The sequence below is a fragment of the Rhyacophila brunnea genome, unplaced genomic scaffold (genome assembly GCF_057557595.1).
Source record: "Rhyacophila brunnea isolate RB1 unplaced genomic scaffold, BYU_Rbru_1.0 scaffold_16, whole genome shotgun sequence".
Classification (NCBI taxonomy): Eukaryota; Metazoa; Arthropoda; class Insecta; order Trichoptera; family Rhyacophilidae; genus Rhyacophila; species Rhyacophila brunnea.
In genome coordinates, this window is record NW_028232816.1 from 31133588 (window position 1) to 31149369 (window position 15782).

The window sequence follows — 15782 nt, forward strand, 5'->3', positions numbered from 1 at the left end:
ATTAAATCTCGGGTACATTTCGTAAGGATTTCAACAAAAAGTTTTTTGGTGGTGACATCCCTAATACTTCGGATTAGTGCGGCCCTGATTATTATTATAAACCAATCATTGTATATATATACATTAATAATCAATATTTACATTTAAGTCTACAACTCACTAGTTAAATCAAAAATTGACAATTATTTGCGTGTCGGTATTCTTATTTAATGTGAAATATTGAATAAAACCGGAAATATCTGTGGGAAATAATATGTTTAAAAAAAAATCAAATTTTCCAGCTTTTTCCTCGGAAACAATTCAATATCCAGCGGATACGTGAGAACGAATCGTCAACAGCAAAGACGTCGCACGAAACCACCCACAGACAGCCGGCGACGCATTGGTGGGGCCCCGAACATAAAGCCTCATATAAAAGTGTCGAGACCACCTCCCAAAGGTGCTGTTATCATTTCTCTCGCCCGCCAAACAGGTGTTCAAATCACCTGTGCGAATCTGTGCCAAGTCCTGAGTGATAAATTGTTTTGCCTGTTGTTCAGTGTCACATACGCCCGTATAGCACGGGAGGTTGTACCATTCTCACATTGCAGTTACAAGGATTACTTTTGGCGTCGTCGCAATGTGGGTGATCAGAACAGAGCCATGTGAGTTTGTGCAAAAAGAAATTATAATTATTGTTGGTTAGCCGTTTATTGTTTTGTGAAAATTGTCACTTGGATGTACATAATCGGAACTGTGGTATCAATGCGTATTGTGTAAAATAATCTAATAATAATATGTGAAGTTATTTCTTAAGGGTGGGTGAATTTATTATGTGAAGTGTATTAGGTATAATTAACACGTATTATTACAAATATGAAATATGCTATTATAAATTACCCGATTTAAAATCGTTTAAAAAATAGAGTCGTCTGATATTAAAGGTGGAATTATTCCATAATGTTATATATTCAAATTTAAATTTTATTTATTTCATATTTAAAGCCGTGTAATATTTTTTTGGACCATTTCCGAACTAATAAGTTCATAATATAGGCATCCACAGGGTGGAGATTTGTTTTTACGAGAAATGGATTTTAGCCACTTTCCCAACCTATTAGGTCCATACTCTGACTGAAACACAAATTGAAAAACAATAGTATTTTCCAGACCCAGAATTCGAACCTGGAACCCACGACGTTATAAGCTGACGCTTAAGCCACTCGGCAATCGTGGACATGGGTATTCATTAGCGAGTTGTAACTGCAACCGTTCCAGATACTGTAACTAACTCTAGATGCGAACTAATTATTTTGCGTCCATACTAGTTACTGTATCTTCAACAGTCACAGTTACGGGTCACTAATGACTAACCCGGCTTAATGAAAATACAAAATAAGTTTTAATAGTTAAATAAAAATACAGAGTATAATACAAGCTAAAAAACATACACGAAAGCACAACGAGTGAAATGAGTACACCCTATTTTAACAACTTAAAAATAAAATAAATAAAACAATGTCAATCTGAACTCACTCCTACGCAAGTGGAATAAATCAATATCCAATTTGATTGGCATTACAAATGGCAAACTAGTTCACCACCTTGAGGGAACAAGCAACGTATCTATATTTGTGTGTGTACTCCAGAGTCAGAGTGCCGTGAGTGAATTTTTTGCCAAAAGTACAGATTGTGTACCTACCTAAATTATTATCATATTTGTTGATTCCCATTCACACTTAGAGTATATTCATAACATAAATCCAAAACTCTTAAAACAATAAATACCCAAATGCATTAATATTAAAAACATGAAAAATCTTAAATTTCGATTTACTGAAAGTGTTGTTTTTGGGGATACGATAGTCTGGTTTTTAGGAATAAAATTATATATTATAATAATAATATGGTTCTATGTTTTATACCAAACGACTCAAATGTGTATCGATAACAATTAAAATTATGTAGCACCTGGATACTAGAATTCTACAAAAGAAACATTTTTGAATAGTTAATAGAAATTAAAAAAATATTATATATACCTATCTATAAGATGTTATTCTACGTAATTTAATAACGATCATAAACGATTTCATCCAATCAGACATTCTCAACTATAGCAACATATTATTAGTATTCAAATATTATAATATATTATATTTTATTACATTTTTAAATAAAGAATTAATTGAAGACAAAGTGTTGCCCCTAAACAAACTAAGAATACCATTCTCTTTCATTTTTAGTTTCAAATTGTCTGTAAAATCGTTAGGCACCTACTTATCTATTATATTATTTATTTTAGACTATCTTAAACAGACAAATACATTAAAAATCTTTAAATTGACATACACACCAATTATTAGTAATAATTAGACCATTTCCACGAAACCTAATATCAAATAGTAGCAGTTTTAGGTACGTGTGGTGCTGACAGGTCTGGAAGCACCTTTGTGACAATTTTGCCAGTGTAATAAACCGCCATTACAATTATGTATTAAATTGAGTAAAACAATACAACAATAGCTATATCGTAAGGATTTTTAATGCTTCGACTATTTTTTAAACCAAGAAGTCGATGCTTTCGTCTGCTTTATAAAAACCGGTACTGCTCTCAAAAGTTGTAATATTTGTAATTGTTCCTTAATTTAGCAACGCATAGCTTACCTACCTCCACGGGTCATCACTGTATCAACAATAATTAAATACTATAGTATATTAACGCTAAAGACGCGCCTAACGCATAACGATTAGGAGGTCATTAGATATAATTAGCATGCTATTTAAATTTGGTAATTAATTAGTAATTATCTAGTCAGCAGTCAATGTATTAATTGAGCTGATATCCACGTAATACATTATTTTTATTTTACTTGACTTATATGGCCATAGATTCTTTGAGTGTTGAAACAGATTTATCTACACGAATAACGACGAAATATCTAATCATTTTACAACGTTTTTCTTAGCTCGTATTCTTATTTGTCCGGTGGTTCTTTGTCCAGTAAAAATCTTGCAATTGATTTTTAACTAACTTCCCGACTAGCTAGACATTTGAAACTTTTAGAATCTATCAGAACACGATGCCAATGCATTTTTTAATGCTTTTAGCCATCTTTAAGTAGAATTGAATTCATTTTCAGTTAATTCTGTTTTGTATGAAAAGTTATTTCGACACCATTATTGGTTGCTAGGGGTCTGGGGTCCTAGCAACTAAATTATTAATATATACGTGCGCTACTATCGAAATCAGTATGACATTTCAGTATTATTTCTATCAAGTACAATTTTTTTTGATCGCTTAAGCTAGTCAAGTCAAGTTTATATGATTCAACAGAAAATTTAAAAACGTTGTGTATAAAAAGTTCTTTTTAATTTGTAATTATTACGCAATACACATACCCTATATTCCTAATATGAATTACGATTTGCATTGACTTAGGATTTCTTAAATTAATTATTATTTATCTTAGGATCATTCTGAATATGAGATTATAGCCCGAAACAGTAAGCAAACATAAGTATCTCGAGTCACTACCGTAGAATTATTTTAAAACTATATCAATAATGTAAGAGAATTCTCTTTCGATAACTCAATTAAATATCCCTACCATTACACAGAATATAAACGTAGTTAGTAAATACTTCGGGACATTATATAAAATTATTATCAATAATTAAATCTAAATTCATGATGGTCTTTTAATAATCACAAATATTATATTATATAATTGTATTTTATTGGCCTTCGTCTAAAAAAATACAGGAGGTACAATTTCATTGGAGTTATTCTTGTATACTACATTTAATTTTTATTCAAGCATCATCAATGATGAACTCTGCCTGACAACTGTTTTAAAAACAGTGAAACAATATACAAATAAATAATATTATCTTCAGTTACAGGATGAACATAAACTTTCACTTGAACCAACTGTACTACTACACGAAGCCTAAAAAGTATTTTTTTATAAATCGATTTGAAACAATTCACAATAATTTCGAATAAAACGTTCGAATATTTTGATAATCCAGTATTTTTCTTCATTAATTAATAATAATTAATGACGTATAAACGGGAGATATGAAATATTTTCTATATAAACTTAATCACACAACATATTGACATATTGACATTCATTAAAAATTAATTTGACATTATCTGAAATTGATCTGGTTTGCCTTCCGGCTTCCCGATTGTCAGTAACGCACTAGATCCTAAAGCTTTGATATACATGGGCAGGTGTATGTCCTCACTGTGTCCGGAAACTTGTACATATGAGTCGCTTAGAATCATAACTCACATATTGCAATTTTGTCGGTTTTTAGTTAAATATGCCAAGTGATTCTAAATGAATTAATCTATATACCGAAAAATAGTTGAGTATTAAAAGTCAATTTAAACCATGTGAAAATCGTTGACAAAGTTCATTGTTGGTGTAATATGTCGTATATTTCAAAGAATAGAGTTTTGTCACCAACGCCTTCCTAACCAATCGGGGAGCTCTATTTCTCATAGTATGCTATATGTCTGCAACGTTAGGAGTATTAGGTATATATATTTAAAAAAAAAAAAGTTATTCGACTCTCTCACTCATTAATATTCTAGGGAGTTCAATACTGTTCTTCTAATTACAAAAAATAGTGCTCTGTTGGTTTTTAGCGATTATCTCAAAACTTGATTTTTGGAATATGTGAGTTATGATTCTAAGCGACTCATATGCAGTTCGCCGTATTACACTGAAATGTTGTATCGGAAATATATGGCCGTATATGAAAGACCGTCCAACCTTTTTGGGTCGTATACTACTGACATAAAATTCTTGTCTAAATAAAACACGGTTCTTAACGGTTTACACTTTACAGGAAGCCAGCAGCAAACAAATTTAAACCAAAACAAACAAAATAATTACAAGATAAAAAGAATTTTTTATATACAACGTTTTTAAATTTTCTGTTGAATCATATAAACTTAACTTGACTAGCTTAAACAATAAAAAAAAAATGTACTTGATAGAAATAATACTGAAATGTCATATTGATTTCCATGGTACGTATATATTAATAATTTAGTTGCTAGGACTCCAGACCCCTAGCAACCAATAATGGTGTCGAAATAACTTTTCATACAAAACAGAATTAACTGAAAATGAATTCAATTCTACTTAAAGTTGGCTAAAAGTAATAAAAAATGCATTGGCATCGTGTTCTGATATATTCTAAAAGATTCAAATATCTAGCTAGTCGGGAAGTTAGTTTAAAATCGATTACAAGATTTGTACCGGACAAATAAGAATACGAGCTAAGAAAAACGTTGTAAAAATGCCGATATACTGGATCATTTGTTAGGTTAGGTTGGGTTAGGTTAGGTTAGGTTAGGTTAGGTTTTCATTCTTGAATTCATAAATTTTGCCAAAATCAGATGTGAAAATTGAATTAATGTTCATATTGAATCTAATAAAATTGGAGACCGTATAGTACCTACACGATCATCTCTTTCCGATAAGAAAGCTCACGAACAACTGTTTTACGTATAATTTACATGTTACCTGTCCTCACACGTGACGGCATGATATCTTCAAAAAATAAAAACTTATAAATACTTTCATTTAACTCGAAACTAAATGAAGATTGATTCCTATCAGATGACAGTACTTACACTTTCAAGTATGTTAACTTACCAATATCTGACTTAAATATATGTGTATAATATGTATTTTTATTAATTGTATTAGCATTAAGAATTCATTTATTTACCATGATATTTTACTAAAAATACGATTACATTATCAGTTAAAAATGCCATTTTTTTAGATAAAAATATTTCTCTACCGAACAAAAGCTCTATTCAGGTTTTGTGTGTATAATGAATACAAATTATTATTAATGCGACAACTGCCTTGAAAGCTACCGCCATAAATAAAATACACTTAACAATTTCAAAAATTAACCTTAAGCCAACGAATAGTGAAGTTTTTTTCGAAAAATTATATTTTAGACTGTTACAAAGCTGATAATTTATTCGATAACCTCACATAAATATTATCTTTTATCTGTGGAATAGAGAAATGACGCAGAATCCATAATTGTTTATGGTTCAGATGGTAAAATCAGTAAAGTCAGTATTTAGCGCTTTTAATAATACTTATACATTTGATCATTTAAAAACCTCCGAGTGCTACGTACATTATACGTATCATTTGTGTTGAGTTTATTAATTGAGTTAGCATTTACTTGGCAGAATTCCATTTTACAAGAAATGAAAATATAATTAATATCAAATTCTACAGGTTTTTGAAAAGGTTTTGTCGATAGCTATTTCTGTTGTAACACCATTATCAAGACTATTCAGATCTATACGTATAGTATTCAAGCAAAGGCAAACGGCCTATCTGAATAGTCTTGATAACCTGGTGTTACAACCGAAATAGCTATCGTCAAAACCTTTTAAAAACGTGTAGAATTTAATATTAATTATATTTTCATTTGTGTTGAGCATTCTTGAATATGCCAGCATTATTTGGAGTCCTAACAGGTCTGTCTGAAAACGTGAAACTATTACTGAAGTAGAAAAAATTGAAATATCTGAGGCATCTGATAGATATTTAATTTTGTACTTACTTATTTTTATTCCAATTAGTCCAGGAACATTTTCTTATTTTAGCAGCAGTATTGTTAAAAATATTAATTTTCTACACTAGTGACTTTGTAGATGATTCTAACATTTCAATTGTGTTAATTAATTTTGTGTTTATGTAAAAATATGTGCTTTAACCTAGAATATGTAAAAATATGTAATTATCCAAAAATATTTAAAAATAGGTGCTAACAAATAGGGCTTAAATATTTCAAAATTGTCTCTGAAACAGTGATGGATAATTTTTTAGTTGTGGTGCCACTCAAAAAAAATATTTAAATACCTAAGTATCATAAGCCTGCTCACAGTGACATTATTAATGGACGACGCACTCAATACAGTAGCTAGCAAGTAAATTCGCGCATTCGCATGTATAGGTAGACGTCACGCAATTTCCATTATGCGATATCACGCATCGGGAATTTATAACAATATGACCTTTATTGTAATGGCGTTAGAGCAGTGTTTCTAATGTCAATGTTCATTTGAATGAACCCGTTCGAACCGAACCATTTGGCAGACCTAACAAAAAGCATCAGGAATTTATAGCAATATCACCTTTATTGTAATGGCGTTAGAACAGATTATGCCATTCGGCAGACCCGACAATAAAGTGAGTGTCATTTTCTTTTCCAGATGATTCGTCCATATTAATATAACTAAATGCAATCAAAATATTGATTTAGGCAACTTTACCCATTAACAGAAAAATTTCCCGAAGATCTTTTTAATTATTAATGCTATTAATTATAGGTAGCATTTACCAATATTAATAAAAAACCTCATAAGTGAGAAGCCAGTCGAAAAATCATTTAGATTATTTAAATTAGGCTGTATAAATTATAAAAAACGTTTGTTTGCGTTAAATGATTATATAAAATGTGGATATTTTGATTCGGCAGTGGGTCAAAATTGGGCATTATTCAACAGAAAAAATGCGTTAGAATATTTTCAATGACAAACAATACGTTTGTGAAATTTTGCAACAGTTTCAAGAATTCCAAAGTGGCCGTGAAATTCTTGAAGATGAAATAACAAAAAAAAAAAACTGATTTGGTATTTGAAACGCGCAGTACAAATTAATATTATGACATATTAAGTCGTGATTTATCACTTTATAAAAATTCCTATGATATAATTGTGATACTGTACTTACTAGTAAGTATACTTGTCATATTATTTATCATTTTATTTTAAGTTGTATTTACCTACCATTATAGTATATATACTTAATCATAATATTATAGTGAGAGCAAGACAAAAAATCTGATAGAAAGAGATCGCAATAAATCGCGTAAAAAGTCACAGTAGAACTGGCAAGGCATCAATAGACGCAACGGCCTCCAGTTAAACCTGTGGGTCTATTCTAAACGGTTACATGTAAATTGTACGTAAAACATTTCACCGTAGTACAGTTCGCCATAAGCTTTCTTATCGGAGAGAGATGACCATATATTATACGGTCTCCAATTTGATTAGATTCAATATGAACATTAATTCAATTTTCACAGCTGATTTTGGCAAAATTCATGAATTCAAGAATGAAAACCTAACATAACCTCACCTTACAAATAATCCAGCATATCGGCTATTTTCAAAATTTGCTGCTAGCTTCCTGTAAACCGACAATAACCGTGTTTTATTTAAATATGAATTTTATGTCAGTACTATGCGACCCAAAGTACAGTACCCAAAGAGGTTGGACTGTCTTTAATATACGACCATATTATATTTCTGATACAACATTTTACGGAGAGGTATTACTTGGCGAACTGCATACGTACAAGTTCCAGACACGATTCTATACACAGTGTGGCAATCGGCGGCTATCGACGGTAGTTTACCATATCTATGTATTGAGTTATTATAATTATTACAATAAGTTAGCTGTCTAAACTATCAGAACTGTCTACCTTACTCTAAAAGTTAACATGATCAAGATAGGGGCTGTTAAAACAAAGCACTTTTGCTTAAACGGTCAAATTATTTTTTCCACAAGGAGCGATAATTTTGGGAATTTTATGAACCGGAACAGCGCTCCGGTGCGTTCCGGTCCATTTCAAGCCCTGATCCTTTTGCAAGATACGACAGCATTACCTAACATAGACAGTGAAAAAAATAATACACTTGAAAAATGATCTGAGGCATAGTCTTTTTTATTTTATAACGTTTTTATTAGCTCGTATTCTTATTTTTCCGGCGGTTGTTTGTCCGGTACAAATCTTGCAATCGATTTTTAACTAACTTTCCGACTAGCTAGACATTTCAAACTTTTAGAATATATCAGAACACGATGTCAATGCATTCTTTTAATACTTTTAGCCACCTTTCAGTAGAATTGTATTCATTTTCAGTTAATTCTGTTTTGTATGAAAAGTTATTTCGGAAGAAATCCGTAATCCAATTCACTATTATTGGTTGCTAGGGGTCTGGAGTCGTAGAAACTAAATTATTAATATATACATGCGTAACTATCGAAATCAAAATGACATTTCAGTATTATTTCTATCAATAACAAATTTTTTTGATCGTTTAAGCTACCAAGTCAAGTTTATATGATTCAACAGAAATTTTAAAAACGTTGTATATAAAAAGTTCTTTTTATCTTGTAATAATTTTTGACATAAATGGTGCACACTGAACTCTGTCAGTCATAGTACATATTTGTTTTCATTGAACTAAGACTACAAATTGCAGATAGTGTTAGTTAGTTTTTAAAATTCAATTAAACCCTACATTAACTACATTAGAAATAAACTGAGTTTGAATGAAGCTTGATTTATTACCCATGTTTAAGTTGCAGATTCATTTAATTTTTTCACATAAATTAATAAAAATAAGTAAGATTGGAAAAAAACAAAGCTTTGCACTTTTAACAAAGTAATTCCACCATGATATCATACGTTTTACGGCAGTTTCATATTTGGCTGACTAATTAGATTTATGAAGCGGAAAGGCCATACAGTATACACCATGATTTGCTTTACTATTTTAAATCTCGCTAACCTATTCATTAAGTCTTTACTATCAGAAACAGCACTCTCATATTAAATTTAATATTTATATTACAATATTATTTACTCCATTAAACTTATGTATTTTCAAGATTGAACGTACACAATATTAACAATAAATGTCTTAAATGGTATATATTATAGGTACTAGATTTATTTTTCACCGATTTTATCAATGTTATGTGTATATATAAAAAATTATATTAACATGGAAAAAAATGCCAATCCCGGGATTGTCAAATTGTAATCCCGAAATCCCGGGATCAAAATTTTGGTTCGGGATTGAATTCCCTACTCACGACCACCTAACATAATTTTATATAAATAAAATAATATTTAATATCGTTTTATTTTTAATTTAATTATTTACTTACATATTTTCTTCTGTCTGTTACTTGTATTCCGGTGGTTATTATTACGTGTTCTATTTAGACATGAATTTGATCTAACCCTGACCCGATATAACAGCTCACGATTAACGTTGTTATTGTTAATTTTCAGTGGTACGTAACCATTTTTCCAACATTATAATATATTACTAATGAGAAGTTGGTACAGACAATTACGGCTATACCTCAGTTGAGGCATGGTCTAAAAAGATCGTGGCTAGGTGATACACGGATTGCGGGTCGCGGGTGCAAATGACGCATGCCGACCGAAATATAATGGGTAACGTTCTTAGTCATCTTTAGACGATTTAAGAATTAATACCCCCGTCGCCATCACGAAACAAATAAACGTATTCACACCTCGACGTTCGCTCTCAGACTGCCAGCGAGTCTAAAGTTTCGTCGCGCCTATAGTTGAAAATTAATTGCCGTATCGGTATATCGCCTATCGTAAGTATCGCCTTAAAAATAAAACTATCCCCAGACTTTGCGAACAATAAAATATTCTGCAATGGGTCATCTTTAAATATAACCAAATAATATGACATCAAAAAAAAATGCAAATATTAAAAAAATACGGCGACACGTCACGCTCGCAACCCGGAGTTCCCATACAAAGTTAACTCAGCATTTATTTATTTTTTGTTAATCAGTTTCACTCTTTTTATCAATGTTTACATTTTTTTAAATCTTACCTCAATCTATTAATCGTACCTATCGTATCAATGAGAAAACATTTCTTTTCGCCAGGCACTCGTAGTATCAAAGAACTTTGGTTTTTCCGTAGGCATGGATTAAATTCCGCAACTGGTCAAAAATAACTATAGTTGTTTCTATGGCCCCCCCCATCCTGATGTGGGTCCTTATGCCAGGATCTTTGGCGGGCCCCCATTAACATTTTTCAAAATGTATTTTTGGTCAGATTAAGGGTACTTATACAGTGTATTATTAGCAATTTTAATACATGAAGCGCCTAGTTTCAAAAGCCCCTAAAACGAAAATGAGAAAAACGGTTTTAAGTAGTTTTGAGAAAAATGAGAAAAAATCATTTCTATTAAATTTGTGAACTTTATGTATTTATTTTGTAATTTTGTTACATTCTAAAGAGTATTTTGGCTTTCCATTTTAGGGGTATTTGAAAAGCACACCCAACCATTTTAGCGGGTTTTGAAATGTACCCTAATTTTTGATCACACGTATTGACGGTTTTTGGCGTTTTTTCAAGCTCAATTTTTGGCCATCATATAGTTAACAAAAATATCCATCTAAATACATATTATATAACTCAAAAATGTTCAAAAACCGTTTTAGGGGCTTTTGAAACTAGGCGCTTCACATCTACTTTAATTATGGAGTTGTCGACTATCGACACTCAATAATAAAAAATTACATGGCACAATCATTAAAATGTTAATGGTCATGAAGTATAATAGCGCTGTTAGCTTTTTACTGTTAAAGCTAATTTATGATGTGTGTTTATCTCACTTATCCGGTCAACCCGACACGCCAGGCCCCCCAACGCCTAGGCCCCCAGGCTAGAGCCTTGTCTGCCCCCTTGTGGGGGCCATGCTTGTTTCAATATTTATTTATTATTGATCCAGTGCAAAGAGCAATGGGTTGAGCGAGTAGCTAGCAATCATTTTTCCTGAAAAAAATCTGTTAATACAACCTCTACACTGTGTAAGCCAATATGGTCTGTATTGGATCAGAACAAGTCAATTTACGCTCCATGATAAGGTCAAAAATCTATTATGCAATAATCCAATGCATTCTTTTAATACTTTTAGCCATATTTAAGTAGAATTGAATTCATTTTCAGTTAATTCTGTTTTGTATGAAAAGTTATTTCGGAAGATATCCGCATAAAGTAAAACACTACTATTGGTTGCTAAGGGGGTCTTAGCAACTAAATTATTAATATATACGTGCGTTACTATGGAAATCAATATGAAATGTTAAAATGACATTTCAGTATTCTATATTTATTCAGTATTTCTACCAAGTACAAAAAAAGTATTTATTAATACATACAATTATCAAGTTTATATAATTCAACAGAAAATTTAAAAACGTGGTTTATAAAAAGTTCTTTTTAACTTGTAATTATTTTTAATACTTATGTTAAACATGATTACTTACAATTTTATTATTTTAACAAAAAAATAACCGAAGAGCAGTTACTGGCAATGAAGCAATAAGACAAGGTAAAACACTATTATTGGTTGCTAGGGGTCTAGGGTCCTAGCAACTAAATTAATAATATATACGTGCGTTACTGTGGAAATAATTATGAAATGTCAAAATGACATTTCAGTAGTCTATCTTTATTCAGTATTTCTATCAAGTACAATTTTTTTTGATCGTTTAAGCTAGTCAAGTCAAGTTTATATAATTCAATAAATTCAATTAATTTAAGTTATATATTACATTATATAGAATATTTATAGCAACAACTCCTACGTGTATATAAATTATTCGTAAGTTTGTGGGTAGCCCTTTGTGCTGACAAAGGTGATACCATGTAGGCTTAGCATTGCCTCATACCGCCATAATTTTCTTTCGTTGGCCATAAAATATGGACCGTTTATACATAATTCAGTGAAATATAGAGACATTTCGAGACGTCTCCTCATAGAAATGTGACAAACAACTATTTAAATCTCAGCGCCGTCTTTATATTAAATTTAAACGGACAACATCGGTACTTGATGACAACACTGGAATAAATTTGCATCTTTAATATTACTTTCAATTGCCATATTTTGTCTATCTGTAATCAGTGAGCATGTTATTAGAAATATTATTAATATGTAGATATATCTAAGAAGATTTTCTATATTACAGTATATTACCACGTTTTTGTTAGCTCGTATTCTTGTTTGTCCAGTATAAATATTTTCTTGTTTGTCCAATACAAACCTTGCAATCGATTTTTAACTAACTTCCCGACTAGCTAGACATTTAAACTTTTAGAGTATATCAGAAAACGATGACAATGCATTCTTTTAATACTTTCAACCATCTTTAAGCAGAATTGAATTCATTTTCAGTTAATTCTGTTTTGTATAAAAAATTATTTCGGAAAAAAATCGTATAAAGTAAAACACTAAGGGGGTCTTAGCAACTAAATTATTAATATATAATCAATATGAAATGTCAAAATGACATTTCAGTATTTCTACCAAGTACAAAAAAAAAGTATTTATTAATACATAGAATTGTCAAGTTTATATGATTCAACAGAAAATTTAAAAACGTGGTAAAGTTCTTTTTATCTTGTAATTATTTTAAATACTTATGTTTAACATGATATACTTACCATTTTATTATTTTAACAAAAAATAACCCAAGAGAAGTTATTGGCAACGAAGCAATAAGACAAGCAAGGTCGATTTAATACTCTAAAAGGCTCTGGACTAAAACGTATGAGTAGCCCTAAAATTATTCCAGCAAAATAATATTAAATAATAATATACATAATTTAAAAACATGAAATATGTGGAGAAAATATTATCGTTTCGCAATATTTTGACAGATGGTGAACAATTCTTTTTTTCAATGTCAATATACCTAGAAGGGAAAAAATATTCTACTTGGAAAGAAAAGTTGATATAAACAAATGCTATCGATAGGTACCTATTATCACATATGTAGGGTTATTAATTCTAACATATCACTTTACTCCAAAATCACTAAAATAAATGATAAATAATGATTTATACTTAATATTAAAAAAAACACTATGGACATAATTAAGAGCATACTTTAGTGAAACGGCAAATAATTTTCAACTATAGGTGCGACGAAATTTCGCACGCCTTGCCATTCGGAGAGCGATAGATGACCTGTGAGCACGTCAATTTGTTTTGTGATGGCGTCGGGAGAATTAATTCTTAAATTGTGTAAAGATGACTAAAAAACGTAAATTGGTCACCAACATTTCATAGAAAACGATACCAATAGAAGAGAGAGAAAAGTTAATTCACATACCTACCGCTGAATTACCAAAAACAATTTGTTATAAGCGTATTTGACAATTTGTAAAATGTTTATAAAAAATATGTTTATTTTTCTACATTGTATAATATATATATAGAATAGGATAATAAGTTTTTAAAGCTTACTTTCAATTTGATATGCGATTAGAACTCTGCTATTCTGGGCAGTGTTGCCCTGTGTGTCGCTGATAACTATCGTAGAAATAGAGAGGATCCGTTCATCAGCTGAATGCAGAACCATTCTAACTCACATTTGAAATATTTTGCAGAAGATTGTTTTTAAATAGCCTACATCAGTTATTTATTATTTATATAGACAAGTGTATGCCCCGTTTTCTCATCAATAATTCTACTAAAATATGATGCGTACATTTATCCATAAAGATAATAAATAATTTCAGTAAATGTATTCAAAAAACTCCCTCTTGAAAAATCTCAAATGTAAGTTAGAATAGTTCTGCATTCAGCTGATGAGTTGTTTATTCTCCCAATGTGCAGAACCAACCTGCCACTGGTAATGCCAATTGGGTCTCCTTAGCAAACTTGGTGTATTTTGAACTTCTATAGAATGATAAATAATTGTATTTTCACTGCTTTTGTATATTGTTTATTGTTCTACTTTTATATTTTCATTTTTATCGTTTTTATTAGTTTTATTCTTTATAATAATGTTTCATGTCATGTTGTGAACGTCTTAAACTTAAAATTTGTAATTTCCACAATAAGTATATTAAAAAAAATTGAAAATTGAAATTGAATTGAAATATATTTCAACTAAAATCAATATATTATTCAAAATCGAATTAACATGATGTGAAAAAAGTAGTATTAAAACATACACAATCATTTATCGGTGTTTTACGTGATTATTAAATTTAAAAATAAAAAGACATTGCTTTTAGATGCTTGCATAAAATTGAATAATCCTTCTAAATATACCTACGTTTTTACAGCTTTGTCTGTTTTGTGACGGCATTATGTGAGATGCATTAAAATGTCAAATTAAAAACAAATTTAATCATACTTTATCCAATCATTTGAATTTAAGTATTCAAGGTTTATTTTCAAAATATCTGCATTATAATCATGAACGTAATTAACAAATTGAGTGAATCAGAAATTATAGTGGAATGTCATAGTCGAATTGTGTAGTTCTCTACAAATAAGCCTGCAATGTGAAGTCACTTGTAGCTAACTTAATAAGTAGACCAGCAGTTATTTTTTTCTTATTTCTTATATTAAATTTAGGCTACATCTCTATAGAAGAAGGTTGTTTCAACATTTCAACATATTTAATTATAGTAACATTATATTATATTGGGTTTCTTTCTTAACCGTTCGTTAAAGTCTCCATAAAATATTTCAGTAAGTAGATACATACCTTCACAATAATACTAACTAACCTACTCAAACTATTTTAAAGATACACTTTACGGAACGCTTTATACAACGCAATATACATAATATGTACAATACTGCAAATATGTATGTAATAAATAGGTATGACTCCTTTAGCATTGTGGTCAATGCGGGTGGACGCGATACCTGAGAGATGCAGGTTCGATTACTGCAAGGTGATTTTTTCTATTGGTTATAACAAGTATATTTTCTCAGAAGTGTTTTCAAAATTATGAATGTTCAATAATAAGAATGCTACATTATTAATTCTTGTTAGTTATTCGTTGAATAAAAAAATAGTTAATTAAATATTATTATAAACCTAAAGGGGCCCGTAAACGAGCATCAAAAACTGCAGATTTCCGAT

At 30.4% G+C, this 15782-nt stretch overlaps 1 protein-coding gene across 1 annotated transcript in view; it reads left to right on the forward strand.

Annotated features, from left to right (window-relative positions):
* Nucleotides 1-441: 441 nt before the first annotated feature.
* The window catches only part of LOC147074637 (uncharacterized), a 42311-nt gene continuing 26970 nt past the window's right edge, over nucleotides 442-15782 (forward strand). Inside the window, exon 1 of the mRNA XM_085943730.1 lies at nucleotides 442-644. Within this exon, the coding sequence (XP_085799856.1) occupies nucleotides 620-644 (25 nt within the window). The 5' untranslated portion in view covers nucleotides 442-619. The remainder of the gene's footprint in view (nucleotides 645-15782) is intronic.